Below are 21,928 nucleotides of genomic sequence, written 5' to 3' on the forward strand. Positions count from 1 at the left end.
TTGTGAATTATCAGCCTTTATTATCATGAAATTGAATTTGTGATATTTCACTACTTTACAATGTCATGTAGTCAGTATTTTAACTGTAAGAATGATTTGTTAGGATAATGATTTTTTGTAACATTGAATTAATATTTTCAACAGTAAACAGGAACGTTTGGTAGAATTTGTGTTAGGTTAGGAAAATCACGTAAGTATGATTGTAGTACCAACATGAACAAACACTTTAATTTAAAATATAGTTGATACACTATCATACTATTTGGAAAAGTAGGCTGCATTTCCATATTTTGCTTTAAGATTGTATGCTTTAATATGTTACTCATTAATAAAAATAAATCCATTAAAAGAGTTTGTTTGCTTGTTTAGTTGTTCATTTTGAATGTCCTGATTATTGATACTATGGTAGTGAATTTATGTAGCCTACTTCAATTTGTCTTTTTTGAGCTTTTAGACATTTTACTAGAAAACAAGAAATACATTTTTTTAAATTTGAACTCAGGACACGGCTAGTTCCGGATGATTATTCCATTCAAGGCATGTAAAATTATCCGAAAATGGTCATGTCTTGAATGAAGAGAAAAAGGGTAGTCTATCAAATTAATAACAATTATTTGGAATATTCCTAGGAAAATAAATCACAAATAAGGAATAATATATCAACTTATAATGAAATTGAAGTATTATATTATGAATATAACTTACAAGCTTTCAATGTTAGAAGAATTGGGGAACATGCCATGTTTCAGTTCGTCAATACGATTGCCACTGAGATCCAAGTTTTTCAGAAACGGAAATTTTTCAAGCCTTCCTTTACTGACGGTCGAAATTCTATTATGAGACCTGTGAGAAATGATCATTAGCTTTAATACTTGCTTCAGAACTAAAAAGAAAGATGAAGAAGTTACAAATCTGAAAAATGTAAAGTACAGCCTACGTTTCTCATCTTCTAGAGAGCTTCACTGACCTCCGAGTACAAAAACATGGTTCTTGGGTTGTCTTAACATGAGTCTACTCGTATTGGTCTACATAACTTAGGCACTCAGACATGAGGAATGAGTGACGTCTGTGAGATGTACCAAAACTAGAGATAGAACTAGTTCTATAGAACTAATAGAACTAGATATATGGACAATTCACGTTACACTTCAATATAAAGCCTTGAGATGGCTAAGGCGAGGTACCCAACCAGAGAGTTGGGGGGTCGAACACGCTTCCGCTCTGCATTCAGCTATGAGCAAGGCAGCTCTATTACATTCTAAACTCACTGGATGTGGAGGGTTGTGTAGCAGAGAGGTCAGTATTAACTGCACAAACCTCAAACTCAGAACGTTATAGCCTGCTGGAATTTGCGTAGAATAAGGTAAATAAGTTGTTGAAAATGTTGCTAATTCGGTAATTGATTCTCACCGTCATTTACCAGACTAATATTTTTCTGATGACAATGTGCGAATACTCCCTGAAGAACCAATCTACTTAAATTCACCATCAGTTGCCAGTTACACTAGAGTATTTAATTAGTTAATGGAATCGATAACTAGTCCATTTGTACAGATGAATTTGCTACAAATCACATTTCTTAGCAGTTGGTTTTAAATAGAGGAATAACTCACATGCTCAGTGTTGTCAGGTTCACATCAGTCTCCATAATTGGAATAGAATGCAACAGATTTTTGTTCAAGTTTCTGGAAGAAAATAAAAATTTCATTTTAAATTAAGATATGGTGATTTATATTATACAACTACTAACTTAAATCTAATGAACTCTTCTATCACTCTTGAAATTCTTGCATACAGAATAATTCACTGTTGATCAAATGTTATAAAATTACACTTTGAATGAGAGCAAATTTATCTAGATATAAAACACGGTTGTAACAATACATTTTATTCATTAAAAGTTCTTACAAACTTCTGATTCATACAATGATAGTTATGATTAATGCATCACATCCATTACGAAAATTGTCTATACAAATACAGTAGCAATAGTGAAAGCAGTAGTAAAACAATTTACTAATTACCGAGTAAGTTTAATAAAAATAAAATAGTTTATGTCTATTTGAGAACCCCGAAAAAGCAGTTCTTTGAGGAAGCAAGACATCATTTATCCATTTTCTATTTTCGATGACAAATTTATCTTGTGAAATATATAACTGATATACTTATTACTCACAATTCGACAAGGCTTGAAAACTTTGAGAAATCCAAAGGGGCAATGACATCAGTTAGTTTATTCCCACTAAAATCTCTGAAACATTTGAAGATGAGTAAGTTACATATAAAATAAAAAATGAGATTAATAATAAAGATTTCAAGTTGAAAAATCAATTTCGACATTTGAAATAAAATTATTACTTTTGGTATACTTAAACGTCAATGGAAATGGATTCTAAATGGAAATGGAGACCTAAAGTTACAAAAAATAATGATCAGAAAACAGTAAAATCAAAATATAAATAGAAAATAATAGGCTTCAAGATGGGGTGTGCTGATAAAATTTAAGAAGAAGAAATAACCCTAAAGCAGAAATATTGACCCTAATACATCAATATGGAAGAAAAAATCCTGCATGTGCAGTTTTTTGTATCTAGGAAAAGTCAGGAATGAAGGGCGAAGATGAGTAAAAAAAGGACAAGAAAAAAATTATGAGCGAGGTTACTTATAACAATTATAGAGAAAAAGTTTAAAGGAGAAAAGTTCAAGAAGGGAAAAAAGATAGAGAAAAAATCTGTGAGCGAGTCTACTCTTATAACAATTGAAGGTTTATAGCTGAAAAATGTAATTGTATTCAATATTTTTGAGCAGAAATATTGACCCTAATACATCAATATGGAAGAAAAAATCCTGCATGTGCAGTTTTTTGTATCTAGTTAATTTTTTCTACTACTCTTGAGGTGCAATTCCTTAGCGACGAATCGAGGATTCGACCCGCGTGGCTAGAGTCGTCACGGCTGGAGCACATGCAGGAAAGTGAAAAATTTGATTCGGGTTCAGCGCTAAAATAAGGTTGATTATTTAAAGGCCCGGTTTATAATATACTTGTTCAATTTAATAGAGCATTAAATCTATGGGTTTGATAGTGCATCGGATTCAATAAGTGACCTAGAAACCGGGCCTAGTGGGCCTACTTATATAAATTAAGAGCCTCCTTAAACATTCATTATTGGTGTTATATATCTGTTAATAGTGGGCATTAAATTATAATTATTGACTAATAATGGTTAAAGTGAAAGAGAAAATAGGATTAATATTTTATCAATAAATATCGGAATATCATAGATTGACTTTGTATGAAGAAAAATCCAGTTATATTGGTAGAAAGATTTACCAAGTACTACCAATTCGGTTGCGGGAAATATTAACGATAAAAGAGTTTAAACGAAGTTTGAAATTATTTCTAAAGGAGGAGTGCTTTTATAGTCTGAAGGACTATTTTGATTACTGTAATAGAGTCAAAGACAAATAGTAATTATATACTAGATATAAATTTCATGAAAAATTAATGGTGTCTCGCTTTTGCTAGCACTTTGACCTGTCTGACGCCGTTGAGGCCAACCAGACGTAATATATATCTATCTATCTATCAATGACATTCTTTATACCTATATAGTTGGCGTATTGTCATTACCTTGACGTCACTAGAAACCATTTCGGTTCAGTAAATCAAGATTTGTTTAGAATAATATTGATTATCAGTTTTCACGCTACAATTAAAGCTGGATTCCCAAACACCAGTGACAGTGATCGATACAGTGAAAATTTCATTTCCATGTGATCGATACAGTGAAAATTTCATTTCCACAAGTTCAAATGAGATCATGCACACTAGACCGTGCTGAGTGGAAATAGTATAATCAGAACTCATGGAAATTATATTTTCACTTTTATTGGTGTGTGGGAGATAACAATATGAGAGTGATTCAAGTTATATACTGAGATAACTTGATCACAGCTATCAGCCATGTAATACAGAAGGTGGTGAAAACGGGAAAGTGGCAGCAATGCGTTCCTATTACTACCACTGACTTTATAATTTAAATATCGATGAATAACATGAACCTCACTACAGAACTTTGGCTGACAAAATAGAGATTTTCGAGTACGCGAACGCCTCTAAGCTAATTGGGGAAAAATCCGAATCTGGTGTAACTATAGGCCTAATCGATATTGGAATTAAAAATATCGAGTGCAGCACCATTATACGATGATAACTACTGTATGTACTGTCTTTCGAATATAAAAATATTGTCATTTAATATACTTTTGACGGGTACAGTTCTGTATTAAGGTGTCTGCCCACTGCACCTTATCATACTAGGACCGTTATAGGAACGTGACCGGCACGTAACATGCATGCCAATGCCCACTGCTATGTATCGACAACGTTACATACACGTTATAAACGGGTTATATCCGCGTTTATAACGGCTATACAACGCGTATGATGACCGTGCATACCCCTTCCACTGACGCACAGTGCATGTCTGTTCATTTGTGTACTATATGCTCTGTGAACACGTCTTCCATGCTGGTGAAGCAGTTCAGTTATTTGAACTATCGTTAGTTGGTTAGTTGAAGTGTAATCGGTTGGTTAAACTATGCCTTTAAATAAGCTGTATTTAAGGGAACTAGCAGTGATTGCCATTATTTTGGATGAGGAGGAAGAAAGAAACCACAAAAAGTCTACCCAACGCTATTGGATTCATGACGCTCTAAGGAAACGAAAATCCGAAGGAGAATATTGGACGTTGTATAGGCATCTTGTTGGCGACGAAGAAAAATTTCTCCAGTATTTTCGGATAACAAAGTTTCAATTTCATGAACTGTTGGGAAAAATTATAACTAGTTACAACCAGGTCTACAATACGGTCCATACGCGGTTATACACCGGTTGTAGAACGGTACGTAATCAGCAAAATATTCTCTCCGAGAAATTGTACAGTGACCGGTCATGGTACGTTCCTATACGGTACGGTTACGGACCGGTCTAGTGAGCATTGCCAGGCAATAATTAATACACGTGAACTATTCTTTGTTGTATGTGCCGTTCCTATACCGGTCCTAGTATGATACGGTGCAGTGGGCAGAGACCTTTAGGTGTACGTAGGCCTATTATAGATTGTACATCAAAATATCAAATAACATAAATCTGTTCAGAACCTAGTATGTTTTTTGTTGAATAACGTTTTAAAGGTAAAAGGTTAGGTTTCTCCTTTTAAATGGCAACATTTCGAGAGTACGCGACTAGGTGCCACCCCGACTACTTGTACCCTTTTAAAACCGGTTTTTAGGGGACAAGTAGACGTGAGCCATACCCGTCTAGTTGTATCCTTTCTGAGAAGGTGATAACTAGTCGGGGGGACACCCTTAGTCCAGGCGCTGGCTTACATTGAACATACATGAGAGAGGCAGAGAATTTGACTTCGGATTATTGTTAGGGGGTCTTTAGTGTATATGAAACTCGATGTCGTCACGTCCCAGGGTGGTCGACAGCTTGGGGGGAGGGGGGTAAGTTGTAAAAAACGCGCGCTTATAAAATCGCCTGTCCTGCAGTTACTATTCATAGTACAGCTTTTAATTTTTTCTCAAAATTATGTACACATGACTGTACATTTTTGCGATAAACCGCATAGTTTTTCCGTAAAAAAATAAAATATCTCGAAAAATGTATTTTTTTATTATGGACTTTTTGTTATTTCTCGAATATTCAAGTCATTAGCCGACTTAGAGGAAAATGCTTCCAATAAACGTTTTAGGCAGTTTCTTCCCGAATCCAATGATATATATAGTTTGGGGGTTACGATCATAGATGCGGCGGTGGGAGGGGGATAAGTAGCACTGTTACGCTGCGGCGCGGTCCTCCCTCATGATTAATGCGCGTAATGGCCTGTCTATCGCATTGCTCCTACTAGTCTATGCATTCAAATTATGTATTTCAGGAACGCTATCTTATGTATTTTCGGTCGCTGAACACGATTTTTCAACTCTCAAGCCTCAATAATTGATAATTCTCATCATAATATACAAATTATGGTCAAAATTACAAACTTCATCTCAGTCTGCAAGGAAACTAAGAAATGACGTTAGAAATAAACGAAACTTGGGTTTCAAGAAATATATTACGATTGAATAATGATAATATTTATATGTGTTCATGTTTTATTTCAAATTAGTTTATTGTCATGTGCAGCAGGCAAAATTATTAATTACACACTGGCCACGCTTACTTGATATAGTGGTCAGTTAATTTCCATGAAATGTTTGTGGAATTTCTTAGTTCTTCATGGTGGAAATGGAATTCATCATTCATTCATTATCATAATGATTATGTTTAGAATGAAAATGTTAATCTTTCGTGAATCTTCAGTTTGTCGTGAACTTTTAAGAAATATAATATTTTGAGGAACAGTATTTTTATAATGATATTTCACCAACTTTTGATTGATTCATCCATTATGGTATTCCCGTTCAGATTGTTTTGAAATGGTAACAAGTTATTCAGTATCAAAATTTGTGGATTCGAATAGTTTTGGGCCATGCCTGTTATTCTTCCCCAAACATATTTATATGATTTTATCCACAAATGAATGAATGAATGTATGTATTCCTGCACTTAGCTATGGATTATTCCTTTATAGATTCTTGTATGTCACATTAATAAATCTCTGCCACAGATTTAGAAATCAAGTCTCGATGGTTTGGAGAGCATATTATTGGAGTGATTCTTTTACTCTGCTGCTTCTAATATGTTCACTACCGTACCTTTGTTTGATTTTAGACCATAGACATGAAAAGCTATGTCCACCTGTATCACTCCATCTTTATTGAGAATTTTCATAACTCTTCTCATCACAAAGTTTCCATAATCTTGCAGCGTATTGAAGTTTTGAAAAGTGAAGTAGGAGTTGAATTCAGGAGAGCCATGTCATCATTATGCGAATTTGTCAACGATATTTAGGGATTTAGTCAAATCCACAACTAGTTTCACTTACAATTTCATGGGCCAAGTGAGATTAAGAGTTTTTTTTTCAAATATCCATGAGATGTTGACAGAGATTGTGGTTATTGTAGAAATGCATGCTGCACTAAAACTTCAATGCTGAATTATCTTTAAACAGCTACCTAGTAAAAATACAGAGATCAGATCTTTTTGTTCTAGAATTAACTAAGACTAGGATTTTTGTTTGATTGCATCGTGGAGAATGAAAGAACTCTGTTTCTTTTTATAGGTGAGAATACACTTTTACAATTTGCCACAACTATGTTCAGATAAAATCCGTTGGAGACCGAATAACTATTTCTTTCTATACGTTCAAAAGAGAATCACACACTTCTTCACTTTCTTCCAGACCATTGATAACATTATGCAGATTCTGTTGTCCATCAGAGTCTTGAAGAAAAATGTTATGTTCTTTTGAGAAGGTTATGCTTCTGAAAATCATTCTCATCTCTCATTATTCTTGTTTTACTCCATTCGATGACTTTCTTCACAATCTCCAGTGATATCCATAAAGATGTCAACATACTTGAACAGAATATCTTTGATGGAAGATTTATATATTAGCAGCCATTTTAGGAAAGCCTTTGAAGAACTAGCTATTCCATTCACTCAGTTTTGGATGATCGAATGAGGGTTCAAAGCATGATCGGTTGTCACATTTATTAAATTTTCAAGGTTTCATTTGACAGAGTGTCAATGTATTGACTGTATAGAGTTAATGTTTCCTTATTGGAAATTATCTTCTACTTCTATGGGTATTTTTTTGAATTTTTTAGATATAACACAGACTCCATAACATAGTTTGTGTGATTGAATGAAAAAAGTATGGGATCTTTTCTCGTACAGTTTCTATGTGCAATACCAGAGTCCTTCCTTATGAGCATGAATACAATTTAAGATAATTTAAACTATGTTACAATAATCAGTCATAAATTTCAAGTAGTCATTGATTTTGCATTGTGATTCTAAAAAAAATCCACAAATAGCTCCTGACTTCTTTCAAATATACTTTGACAATCTCTCATATTTGAACCGTTCATGAGTCCTTGTAGTTGTTTCATTGAATTGATTGCTTGCTCTCACACCTTAATAATACTGATCTCCCCTCAATAGATTTCCAACAGTATTCTCTCCAAATATATCAAATTCAACAAAGATATCTCCCATTCCACTTTCATTCAAGTACCACCCCAAGACAATCAGTCAAACTCAGCCAGATGAAAAGTATCTATTCATAGATATGTAACAGTGCTACTTATCCCCCTCCCACCGCCGCATCTATGATCGTAACCCCCATACTATATATATCATTGGATTCGGGAAGAAACTGCCTAAAACCTTTATTGGAAGCATTTTCCTCTAAGTCGGCTAATGACTTGAATATTCGAGAAATAACAAAAAGTCCATAATAAAAAAATACATTTTTCGAGATATTTTATTTTTTTACGGAAAAACTGTGCGGTTTATCGCAAAAATGTACAGGACCACATTGAAAGCCAGTCATGTGTACATAATTTTGAGAAAAAATTAAAAGCTGTACTATGAATAGTAACTGCAGGACAGGCGATTTTATAAGCGCGCGTTTTTTACAACTTACCCCCCTCCCCCCCAAGCTGTCGACCACCCTGGGACGTGACGACATCGAGTTTCATATACACTAAAGACCCCCTAACAATAATCCGAAGTCAAATTCTCTGCCTCTCACATGTATGCTCAATGTAAGCCAGCGCCTGGACTACCTGTCGTAAGGGTGCGAGGTGTCAAGTTGTCGTTTACGGTCGGGACTAGTTGACACCTCCGGTCCAGCAGGTGTCAAGTAGTCAGGGGGACAACTTGACAGCAGTGGCATACCGTATTTTTACGAGGGTACAAGTAGTCGTCTACGGTTACGACAACCTATCCCCTCGACTCCACTCCACAAGGAATCACCATTCCGGCTGGCTCTTCATTTGAAAGTTGGAAAATGAAGCCAAACTATCAAGTTCTATATGAAAAGGCATTAATATTCCTAATTTTGTATTTTCAACATCATGTCTTTGTGAGTGAGTCTTGCAAGTGTGTATAAATAATTATTTATCCTTATATTAATTACCAGACTTCATGTAATACCTCAGTTGATAACCAGACTGATAGATTCATCTGCCATATCATTCATTGATGAATGAAAATTTGACTGTCCTAGCTTTAGGCTCAATTTACTCGTAAACGGTGCGTCTGACGGGAAAATATAACTGAACAAAATGTGTTTAGAATTGTGTTCTACATCTGGTTCAGTCATCAAAAGGGCTTATTATTCATTTTTTCAGTTTTCAACCAACTCGAAAAAATTTATCCTAAAAATAGCAAAGACGGCGAATATCTCCCGAACCGTGCGTTTGACGCGAGAATGTTACTGAACCAAAAGTGGAATTCAATTCTACATCACAACCAGTAATAAAAATTGCTTGATCACTTCTCCCTATGCCGCGGGGGTGTAAGTCGTGCAAACTGGTGCTCTTTAGGTGACAAGTAGTCGGGGTGACAACTTGACGCCAGCGTGCAAGGTGTCATGTAGACGTGAGCCATTCCCGTCTACTTGTCTCCTTTCTCAGGAGGTGTCAACGAGTCGAGGGGACACCCTGACGCGAGGGTGCGAGGTGTCAATTTGTCGCTTACGGTCATGACTAGTTGGCACCTTTGGTCCAGTAGGTGTCAAGTAGTCGGGGGGACAACTTGACGGCAATGGCATATTTCTACGAGGGTACAAGTAGTCACCTATGGCCAAAATGACCAGGTGTAAAGTAGTCGGGGTGACAACTAGACGGCTCCCCATTTCAATACTATACAAAATGCAGTGTACAGTTATAGTGCTACATTCGATATTTTCAAAATCGATAATACCTGTAGGCCTACATCAGATACGGAACTGTCCCCTATTTGACCATAATTCAAATTGCTAACATAAAACAATGAATAGTAGTGATTGGAGGGCGCTGATAGGTTTTGTGAGGAGTGCCTTGGCTTACAAAAAAATGGTAATACAGGAATATAAATGGTTTTGCTGTCTTTACTCCTGCATAATGCAGAATTATGTAATTATATTCAATTCTTCTGTTGCCCTGATCTCTTTGGTTGATTGAATTCAAAATTGGAACTTTTAAATTGAATAAAATTCAATTTCAAATTTTTACATGTAAATTTATTATCAATAAAATAGCTCAACTTGGCAGACGACCAACAGGTCATGTCATAAAATATAATATTTTTGTAATCATCAAATTATTATCAATTGATAGTCATGTTATGTTTTTTCTTGTATCAATAAATATATTTTCTATTCTAATACAATGAAGGAAACACTCATGACATTTTACTACCTAACCTCAAACATGCAGGTTAATAAGACGTTTTTTTGCACAATACAAAGATATAGAAGTAACAATACTTACAAGACTTCAATCCAATCGGGAATATTTTTAGGGATTTCATTCAAACTTTTGTTCATACAATTCATGAACTTTTCAGAATCGTCACATTCACATACTAAACATTGAAAAATGTTACTATTGCAGACATGGAATAGAAATAACAAAAACAAAGTATGGTGAAAAATCATAATGAATTTTAAACAGAAAGTGTTGAAAGTCGATTAGCTGAGTTGATTAATTGTAAAGAAGAATTTTATGGAGGCTTTCGAACCATTTTTGATTGTCTGCTACACCTAAGAGGCGAATGCAAACTAAGAAAAACTCAACTCAATGAAGTAACTGAGATCTCACACAACATGTCCCATTCAAATTCTAGGACAAACGCGATACGAAGTGTAATTTGTTATGAAACACAATAGCGGTTACTATTAATGAAAAACCAATCCTAAACTTCACCAGGAATGTTTCTAGTGTAATTAAAATAAGAAACAAACTAAAAATGCATTGATGTTTGTTTCACCCACACCATCCATGGCCACCACCATCACTTTTCAAAACTTGACACTGTAGAGTGTAGACTCTCTCTACAGCTCACAGTATACAAATTATATACACAGAATACCTATACCACAATATACACAGAATACCTATTCTGTGTCTACAGTGTAGAGCGACCCAGCATGCAGCAACGGCGCATGCGCTATGTATTTGGTCTTAGTACCATCACAGAGAAGGGACAGAGAACTCATCTAATGTTGCGCTTAATGGGTGACCAGCAGTGTTGAGTGGGTGTGGAGGGGGGTAAAATGGGTGACTAACAGTTAGTTCGTCAACTCGCTACGAGAGATCAGTACCATCGACAGGCCTTCCCCGCTAATTCAGAAATCCCCCACCAACAGTTGTAGTACTCTGTCACCTACTCCCCTTGCTCCGCTATTGTCATTCCACATCCACATTCAACAAAATAAAAACAAGTCACGATTGGCAATTATCCAATATTACTAGTAGATGATCGGCTTGCTCTGCTCTGCTGTCTTTTCAATTTTATGAAGCGCATACACGCACACATGCACACACCATACAGTGAATCACACACTAGTACAGTAACTTCTCAGAGAGGAGAAAGGAAAATATATTTTCTGTGTGATACTACAGTACTCCATAATTTCCCTCTCAGTATTATCTCATGCTGCTGATATCAACATAAAAGCTGTTGTTCCTTTTCCAATATAATTCATAATAAGTTTGGAATTATTTCATTTCTATGAATGCATAAATAAATAAATAAATGAGTCAATTCTATTACACATTGGCAAATAATCTGATAATGAGATCCTTCCAGATTAATTTTTATCAATGATTAAATTGAGGCTCCATCAATTATTGTTATACTTTTTTTCAATTCAAAGTGAAACTTCAAATCAAATAATTTATTATTAAATCACCATACCATCTATTCATATGATTAGTCCATTAATAAAAATTAAAGTCAAATAAAATTATTCTTTATATCTTCTGGATTAATTGTAACTTACTGGAAACTGGGTATACAGAAAAAAATATTTCATGCTTTTTTCTATTTGACTACTTGCTAGACAGCCATATTTATTTCTGAGTACAAAATTCATAAACTCAAATAATGAATAGATCACGAAGAAAACAGAAACCTCCATAATTTATTTCCTTTCAATAATATATTTTATAGAAAAGAAATATAAAGTAATAAATTTGTTGACAGTGTGTGACATAATATATCCCAGAATGACAATTCAATTTAATTCAATGGAATTGATGAATGCAAATTATATAAAAATCTGCATAATAAATAATTTACACATTCTATGAAACTTATTTAGTAATAGGCTATATCAAATAATAAATAGTCTATTATTATTGCAATTACTATAACCCACTATTAGCTATCACTATATGAAAAATTACTAATAACTACTGATACTATTCTAGCATATTATGATAATATACGGTTAAAAGAATTTATCTTTTTTCTATCTGTATGAACTTGTGATCCCCGTGGTTTAGAGAACTCGCTCAAGAACTGTTTTGCATTGTAATCTTTGAAACCCTCAACTTTTGATTATACAGAGCTTATGAAAATTACTAAAGCTGCTAAATATTTCTCTTACAATAATAATTTGACAGCAGTTTCTATTGGGAATGTTATTTGAAATGAAAAATTACTCTAAAAATATTACTCTGTCGCTTCAACATCTTTGACACTCAAAGATTTTTTAAAATGTTTGATACATGATTTTAAAGAGTATCAATCAATTTCCTCCTTATAATATACAATGAAACTGGATGTTATTTTACTGAATGCTAAGAAGATAGTGGCTCTTATAAGTTTATAATGAGAGAGATTCATTGAATTTTCAAATTACTCCCTCTTCCCCAATCTCCCGCTAGACGGCTAGCCTAACAGCATTTAGCTAATATGCAAAATTAGAACTTTCCACTATGGGTACAGTCCATGAAAAAGGTTGACAACCATTGGCTATTCAATGAAAACAAAAAGCAACTGAAATAATATTATTAAGGTTAACAATCTTTGGCTATTCAATGAAAAAAAAGTAACTGAAACAATATTATTGTTAATGAGCAGTTTTGACATCATTTATTAAAATCATTTTAGAACAATAATAGAGAAATATAATGCTGCATTACACAGCACCTCAAGAACATGTCATGATTGAAATTATTCCATGCTCTTTCTCAATTTTTAAGTTCAAAATCGCAATATTGTGGATTAAATTGGATTGATTTAAATTTTTTCAATTATTGAATTGAAGTACATAATGTAATAAAGTTTGGATTATATTACATTTTTATAATGGACAACAGTTTATCTGGCCACTCATTCACTTATTGTTTTCTAGTTCTTGTTGATTAGAAATAAAAATTAATCCTCTTTGTCACTGGAGACGCAGCGTTCATGCGATCTGGATAGTTGAGAGTAGCAAGTGATTAGAATAAGAAAAATGAATGTCTAGTCTATGACTGTATTATTAGCAAAACAATGACATGCATGCCTCAACCCACAAATGCTGTCAGCAGTTGTTTTGTTGGGGGGAGAGAGTGGTGTGAACTGGTTTGTGGAGAGGGAAGTGTAGGATGCCAATGACTCCCCACTACGTCCCCCTACTACAGTAGTAATCCAGCTCAGACAGAAATCGTCATTTGCGTATACAAGCGCTTTCTACCGGTATAAGTGATACTACACATTAGGCGAAACAATAGTCGGTAAGAATGTTCCCTCTGATCCCTTCTCTGTGGTAGCATGAAAAGCCACTGACAGTGACACTGCTTGCCCAAACTTTTACTGCTAATCTCTATATTTGACAATGTGATGAATTAATTTGACAATACGATTTATTTAATAAATCGCTAACATTTGAGGTTAAGGTGGATTGTTAATTATTCACAAGGTGACGTATAATAATACTATTAGGCCTACTGTTATTTTAAAACTTTAAAATAATTTAAGCATCAAAACTAGTTGTTTCTAATTTATTTTATAATAAAAATATCTCAAAAATGGTAGGGTACTATGGTGTTTAGATTCTTATCGGTGATGGTTAGGTTTTTATGCATAATAAATAAGCAATTTGTAATAATAAATAAGTAATCTATTTAGGTACTTTGTTATCAATTACACACGACACAGCTTGATACCTGTTACGTGGAAATTGGAAAATAAACATCAAAACATATACCGTAAACCGGGGTGAATTCGGACTACTGTGGCGAAGTCGGACAGAGCTACCCGCGTCTACTGATTTTGAATTTGGAGGCATTAGACACTCGATATAACCTCAAAAAGTGGTGACTCGAGAAGGCAGTAAGCTGTTGAATGTTGTTTACATGTTTTAAGAACCAACACATGTGATATTTCGAGTGAATAAATAGAAATTTGAAGTGCCAAAAATATTGATTTACATTTATATTGATCAAAACCTCCACAAATCATCGATATTAAAGTAAGTTGAAGCTTGCACTTATTTTTCTTCGATAATACATATTCTCAGCTACATAACCAAACTTTCACATTCTATGTTTTCGACTTTTTAGTATTTTTTATATAATAAATACTGAAAAGTCACACTTTTCAGGGGCGAATTCGGACATGCCAAGAATGGTTGTAAAATGGTGTTTAAAGTTTAAATGTCAAAACAAACGTAATTTTTCATTATTCTATGCATTGCGGTACAGATACGGTATCGTGACAAACTTTTTTTTTGGGGGGGGGGGGGCAAAATGTTTTATGAGTGAAGGGGTGTACAACATGCCAATATTGTGTAGTTTTTCATTATTTTATGTTTAGCTAATGCATTATTGTGTACCTACATTTTTATTACCTATTCTATGCATGTCGGTACAGAGGTGTACTGTGATCAACTTTTATTGTTGGGAGGGGGGGAGTAGAATAACTTTTTCTTGAAGGGGGTACAACATGCCAATATTGTGAACTTTTTCATTATTTTATGTTTAGATAAAATGAGTTACAGTGTAATGTTTCATTATTATTAGCTTAGTGGTACGGAGGCGTACCGTGACCTACTTTTTTAAAATGGGGGGGGGGGGCAAAAATATTTTTTGTGGAGTACAACATGTCAATATTGTGTAGTTCAGGCATTGACAAAATTCTTTTTTTTTAAGGGTTTTCAACATGACAAGGAAATATAAGCCAGTCCTTGGGCCAACTGGCCACAAGAAATATAGTGAAGAATCACTTCTAAAAGCTGTAAGAGAGGTGAAGACTGGATTACTAACGATACGTAAAGCTGCAGAGAAACATGGGGTCCCAAGGTCTACGCTATCAGATTATCTGAAAAGAAGCCGTTCAGGACAAATGCATCGTAAACCGGGGGGACAACCTGTTTTGTCAAACAATGATGAACAATGTTTGATGGATGGACTCCTTGTATGTGCAGAGTGGGGTTACCCACTACACGCTGCAGACGTGAAAGATGTTGTGCAGTCTTTTCTGAACCGGGAGGGTAGGGTAGTGAAGCGTTTCAAAGACAATAGGCCTGGAGAGGATTGGACTTGGAATTTTTTAAAAAGACACCCCCAACTGACCAATAGGTTCGCGGAGAACATCAAGAGGTGCAGAGCAGCAGTTGATGCTGAGGCAGTAAAAAGCTATTTTGAACACTTAGACAAAACTCTTGAGCCTGAAGGAAGTGCTGCAATTCCACCTGAAAATTGGGTGAACTTCGATGAAACAAATTTTTCCGATGACCCCGGATCCAAAAAAGTAATTGTGCGTCGAGGCTGCCGCCGTCCAGAAAGAATAATGGACCACTCTAAAAGCTCCACTAGTGTTATGATGGCAGTAAATGGGAGGGGTGATCTACTGCCACCATTCACTGTGTACAAATCTCAATTTTTGTACCCCACCTGGATAGAGGGTGGTCTCCCAGGAATGAGATATGGATGTAGCAAGAGTGGGTGGTTTGACATGCGCCTGTTCGAGGAATGGTTCATCACGATGGCCCTCGTCTATTTTCGTGACAAAGTGGGGAGAAAGTTGTTGATTGGTGACAACCTAGCCAGTCACTTCTCAGCTGAGGTTATAAGACTGTGTAAGCTGAATGGCATTGATTTTGTTTTCTTTCCGCCAAATTCTACCCACTTATTCCAGCCGTTGGATGTTGCAGTTTTCAGAAGCATGAAAGCTGCCTGGCGTAGCACATTAGGAGAGTGGAAGAAGAGGAACAGAGGTGCTGTGCAAAAATCTGTGTTCCCCAGACTTTTGCGTGAAGCTATAGAATCCATGGGGGACAAACTTCGAGCGAACATCATTGCTGGATTTAGGGCTACTGGTCTAATCCCATTAGACAAAGAGGAGGTGCTCAAGAAGCTACCTAAGCAAGCAGATGATACTTCACCAAATTGGTGCGATGCTCTAAGAGAAAAGTTGGAGGAGACACGAAAAGGTGACACTCCTAAAAGTCGTGGGAAACGCGTGACTGTCCATCCAGGGCAGAGCATCACAACAACATGTTTGAATAATGACACCGACAATAACGTCCTGCAAACTGTTATGGCTGAAGAGGAAGGAATCTTTGCATCTGAGTCTGAAGAAAGTGATGCTGGCACCTCCCATGAAGAGCTGGTCGACATCCCTGATGAGCACAAGGCTGAAGGTGACTTCGTCCTTGTTAAATTCGTGACACAAGAAGATAACCGGGACAAAGTTTATGTTGGAAGAATCGAAAACATCCTTGATACAGAGAACACCGAATATGAAATTCGATTTTTAAGAAAGAAGGATGGAAAAAAGGAGATTACTTTCAGTTTTCCTGATATCCCAGACATTGAAACTGTGTCACTGGGATCAATCATAACAAAACTGAAACCCAAAAAACTGCGTAGAGAAAAGTTCATGTTCCCTGGACTAGAAGACTTTGTAAATATTAAGAATGTATACTAATATTATCTGATTGTGTTCAATTCATTCCTTCATATTATCTGATTGTATTTTTGATTTTTTGCATTATTGATTTTGCATTATAGTAAATTTCAATAGTGAATTTTATGGATAAATGCTTCTAATTATTTTTAAAGGGTTTTCTGTTTTTTTTTAAAACGAAAATATGTGTCCGAAATAGCCCCTAGTGTCATCAGAATTCGGAAATAAATGCAAAACAACCTGTGTCCGACTTCACCCCAACCCATGGGGTGAATCCGGACACAATTTGGGATTTAAAAAAAAAAAAACGGGTTGGTGTACAAATATGAAAATGGGATAGAAAGCACCGGGAAGAACAGTAGATTTTATATTCCAAGTATGAAAATGATCATTTTAATATAAACCACTTAAATATTTAAAAAACCTGAAAAAGTGTCCGACTTCACCCCGGTTTACGGTACTAGACTACCTATTTAAAACCTTATTGTAAAGCTCCATTACGACAACAGTTATAGGAATAGGCCTACTACAATTTAGGCCTACTAACACTACAAATTGATGTTCAATAATATATGAAACTTAAAATAAAAATACGAAATTGAAGTTTGCAAGATGAAATAAAATTCAGATTCAAATTCTGTTGCTTTCAAAGTGTTAGTGCCAGTTGAATTTTAATCGTAAAATAAATATTTAGCTTAATTTTCAGGAATTCTGTATAATTCAAATTGGTGGGTTTCAAAGATTACAATACATTAAAATAAAAATGAATCAACTAATAAATCAACAACTATTTTAGTTGTAGACTATAAAGACTGTTCTTTTATTCTGAATTATCAGTTATTTTTTGACTGAATTTTCAGTTTATCAGGTACAATAATATTATTAGCCTATTCAAATTGTGGAAGACTAATTTATTTAAGAGAGAAAGCAATAGGAATGCCATATAATACACACGCAAAATTCTGAGGTGTAGTAGTCTCGCTCAAATTCGCGCTGTATCTATGAGACCATGAGACAAGTCATGAAGGGTCGTATGAATTGGGAATATCTGGAACTCAATATATCTTGCAGCTAGCCGGAATTGGAAATATATGGAACTCCGAATATGTTGACAGGCGGAACTCCGAATATCGTGCAGGCCGACGGAACTCAAAATATCTACAAACCACTCTCTGTCTCAGACAGCACCGTATCGCGCATGCGTTAGCAACTGGTTTTTCCCGTTCCATTCAGTCAGTTCTTTGAATGTAACGTTCTTTGTGATTATGGTTACCGAGCACTGTAACTGGAGCCAATCGTCATTCTATTTGATGGAGATATTATTATCCAATGATGATTTATCGTTAAATTCAATATAATAATGCAAATATTATCATTTTATTTGATAGAAGAGTACTTTTGAAAAATATAATTAATAAAATATAACAGTTGTTATTTAACTGATGTTAAAAAACACTATAACTAAGTCAGCATAATTATTGTCATTTCAAAACAAAAACCGAACCCTCAACCTCCCCTTTTACATTTGAAACATCAATAAACATAACTATTTGAAAAACCTCCAATCCCTTCCAGCATATTGCAATTTCAAAGCAAAATCCTAACCTATCTTTCCACCATTGAAATATCAAAAAGCATAATTCTACCTGGACCCTGGCCCTTTCTAGAATATTGCAATTTTAAAGCGAAAACTTTACTCAACCTTATGGAACATTATTAAATATAATCCAAAAAACCTAACCCCTAACCCCTTCACATTTAATAATTCAGATTTCAAAGCAAAATCCTAACCCCCTAACCTATCCTCTCACATTTGAAACATAAAAAAACATAACTCTAACTGCACCCTAGCCCCTTCTAGCATATTGCAATTTCAAAGCTAAAACCTAACCTATCCTAATAACACATTATTGAATATAACCTAAATAAAACCTAACCTCTAACCCTTTCACATTCTATACTTTAGATTTATTTGTCATCTTTAGAACAAAACATAAACATGTGGTTCATTTCATAAACATGTTCACAAACATGTGGTTCATTTCATGAACATGTTCACAAACATGTGGTTCAAAGCAAAATCCTAACCCCCTAACCTATCCTTTTACCTTTGAAACATAAAAAAACATAACTCTACCTAGACCCTAGCCCCTTTTAGCATATTGCAATTTTAAAGCAAAAACCTAACCTATCCTAATAAAAAATTATTATATATAACCTAAATAAAACCTAACCACCAAATCTTTTACATTTTGTTGAATGATAGCAACACCATTGCAAATCATACACTACCATTATAACGTGGGCCTCACTATAGATACTCAAAGAATACTTTTGAATAACTATGTTATAACTGTGACTGTTGCTGTCCGTTACTCTGTTTCTGAGACAAAGAGAAGCTGCTAAATAACTTGTCAGCTGGTGGAATTGGAAATATATCGAACTCACAATATCGATCGTTATTAGCGAGACTGAGTACATGTGTGATGAAACAAATTTATCGCAAAACAAATATGAAGTATTCTATATAGTTAACCTAAAATAAATTCATCAACAGTTGTCAGTCTTGTTTGAAACAGATAGCAGAGTTTTGAGAACTTGCATAATATGTACATGACTATTATTTGATAAACCAATATACAAACAATATACAACCAAGTTGTTTTTACTGTTTAAAGTTCAAGTCCAATATTTCCATCCAAAATTAATATATAATGAGCTATGAATATTACGCTAAGTCAGCTAATTAGACCATATCATTCCAGAAAATAAGTCAGACTTTAACCATTTCTCAATCTCAAACACATTACTAGTACTCCCACTTTGACACCGATATTTTGAGTTCCAGATATTTCCAACTCCGCCATCTGACAAACAAATAATTTGAGTTCCAGATACTTCCAATTCCACCTAGCAACATATTTCGAGTTCCGGATATTTCCAATTCCGCTGTCTGACAAATATTCGGAGATCCACCCATCAACAGTTTTCAAGCATAGGACATTTAACATTGATATTTTGAGTTCCAGATATTTCCAATTCCGCGGCCATGTCATGAAAGAGCGGATGAGGTAGCGCATTGACAAACCACTCTCTGTCTGAATTTCTACATTGTTGATAAACGATGTGGCAACCTTGCAATGGGTGAAAGAGATAGCGCCATCTGCTTTGTTGAATGATACACAAGGATAGCAACACCATTGCTAATCACACACTGCCATTATAACGTGGACCTCACTATAGATACTCAAAGAATACTTTTGAATAACTATGTGATAACTGTGACCGTTGCTAGCCGTTACTCTGTATCTGAGACAAAGAGAAGCTGCTGCGCATTGTGCTATGATTGAATACAAAGGCACTGTTGCTGCATGCTGGGTCGCTCTACAGTGTCAAGTCTTTTAAACCACTCAGGGGTCGAAGTCAAACGAGGCAAACGACAGAAGAGTCCTGCGACAGTCGAGACCAGCGACGGTAGAGACCGGCGACATTCGAGGCCAGCGACGGTAGAGGACTCCTGAAAAAGTGGCCTCAAATGTCGCCTGCATTAGGCGACAGTTGAGGCCACTCTAATTTTTGTACAGCCCCAACAGTCGAGACCTGCGACGGCAGAGGACTCCTGAAAAAGTGGCCTCAAATGTCGCCTGCGTAAGGCAACAGTTGAGGCCACTCTAATTTTCTTACACTCCCGACAGTCGAGGCCAACGACCATTGTTTTACAAAACAGTCCTCTACGGTCGTAGGCCTCGAATGTCGTCGGTCTCGACTGTTGCGCCCCCTCAAAAACACAGTAAAAAATATTTTTAAGGAAGAATGTTTATGTAAAGATGTTGATTTTTCAAATCAACTTCCTAGATTATATAAAAAGGTAAATTTATTCATTACTCTAAGCATCATACTATTGTAAATAACCTTTTTCTATTCTCTGAAGCTTATTAATTTTGTAACTTTTAAATTCTTTATAACTTTAAATTTGTGTAACTTTGAAAGTTCAGCATGTAAAATAAAGATACCAGCATCTTTCCATCCTCCAATTGAGTTTCGTCAACAAAGGTGGTCAAGTCATATACATTCCAGTACTTGGATGATGGTCCCTAAACATATTTTCAAGTAATGGGAATCCATTACTACTGCATTATGCCTCCTTCATTGACAAATCTAAATATTTATCTATCTTCTATCCATCTATAAGACGAGATGGTGTCTGCCTTTCTGTCTGTTTGTATGTGAGCTCATCACGCTTGAAATACTTGACTGATTAAGCTGTAATTCTTCACAAAGATGATCGTTCTGAAAATCCTTCAAGGATAAGCACTGTCTACCTTCAAAGTTCATATGCTTTTTTTATGAAGGAAGTTTCCATTATTTAGTTTTCAACAAATCAGAAGTTATAATCATCATAAAATGTATTTTGTCTGGAATTGCAGTAGGATGTGTCCTCAACTGTCGCCTGCTGCAAGCGAGTCTCTAATTTTTGTACAGGCCCGACAGTTGAGGCCAGTGACGGTAGAGGACTCCTGAAAAAGTGGCCTCAAATGTCGCCTGCGTTAGGCGACAGTTGAGGCCACTCTAATTTTTGTACAGCCCCGACAGTCGAGACCTACGACGGGAAAGGACTCCTGAAAAAGTGGCCTCAAATGTCGCCTGCATTAGGCGACAGTTGAGGCCACTCTAATTTTTGTACAGCCCCGACAGTCGAGACCTACGACGGGAAAGGACTCCTGAAAAAGTGGTCTCAAATGTCGCCTGCATTAGGCGACAGTTGAGGCCACTCTAATTTTCGTACACTCCCGACAATCGAGGCCTACGACCGTAGAGGACTGTAAAACTGTTTTACAGTGAATGTCGTCGAATGTCGTCGGTCTCGACTGTCGCGCCCCCTCACTCAGGCACTCAGGCTTCTTCCTTTTGGTATAGCGCCAAACTGGGTCGACGACAAAGTGGGTCATTTTTTCGACCGCATTTGTCGCCTCATGAAACAACAAATGTGGTCACCTCAGGAATGTGACCCACTCTGTCGCTGACCGCATTTGTTGGGAGGTGCAAAAATGAAAATCGACCGCATTTGTCGCCTCATGACACGAC

General features: G+C 35.7%; 1 protein-coding gene across 1 annotated transcript in view; it reads right to left on the reverse strand.

Annotated features, from left to right (window-relative positions):
* The window catches only part of LOC111054215 (leucine-rich repeats and immunoglobulin-like domains protein 3), a 45,590-nt gene extending 34,545 nt beyond the window's left edge, over positions 1–11,045 (reverse strand). Inside the window, exons 1-4 of the mRNA XM_022341193.2 lie at positions 10,432–11,045; positions 2,177–2,251; positions 1,614–1,685; positions 706–843 (exon numbers count right to left, since the gene is read on the reverse strand). Coding sequence (XP_022196885.1) covers positions 706–843; positions 1,614–1,685; positions 2,177–2,251; positions 10,432–10,598 — 452 coding nt within the window. The 5' untranslated portion in view covers positions 10,599–11,045. The remainder of the gene's footprint in view (positions 1–705; positions 844–1,613; positions 1,686–2,176; positions 2,252–10,431) is intronic.
* Positions 11,046–21,928: the final 10,883 nt, after the last annotated feature.

The sequence above is a fragment of the Nilaparvata lugens genome, chromosome X (genome assembly GCF_014356525.2).
Source record: "Nilaparvata lugens isolate BPH chromosome X, ASM1435652v1, whole genome shotgun sequence".
Taxonomy (NCBI): Eukaryota; Metazoa; Arthropoda; class Insecta; order Hemiptera; family Delphacidae; genus Nilaparvata; species Nilaparvata lugens.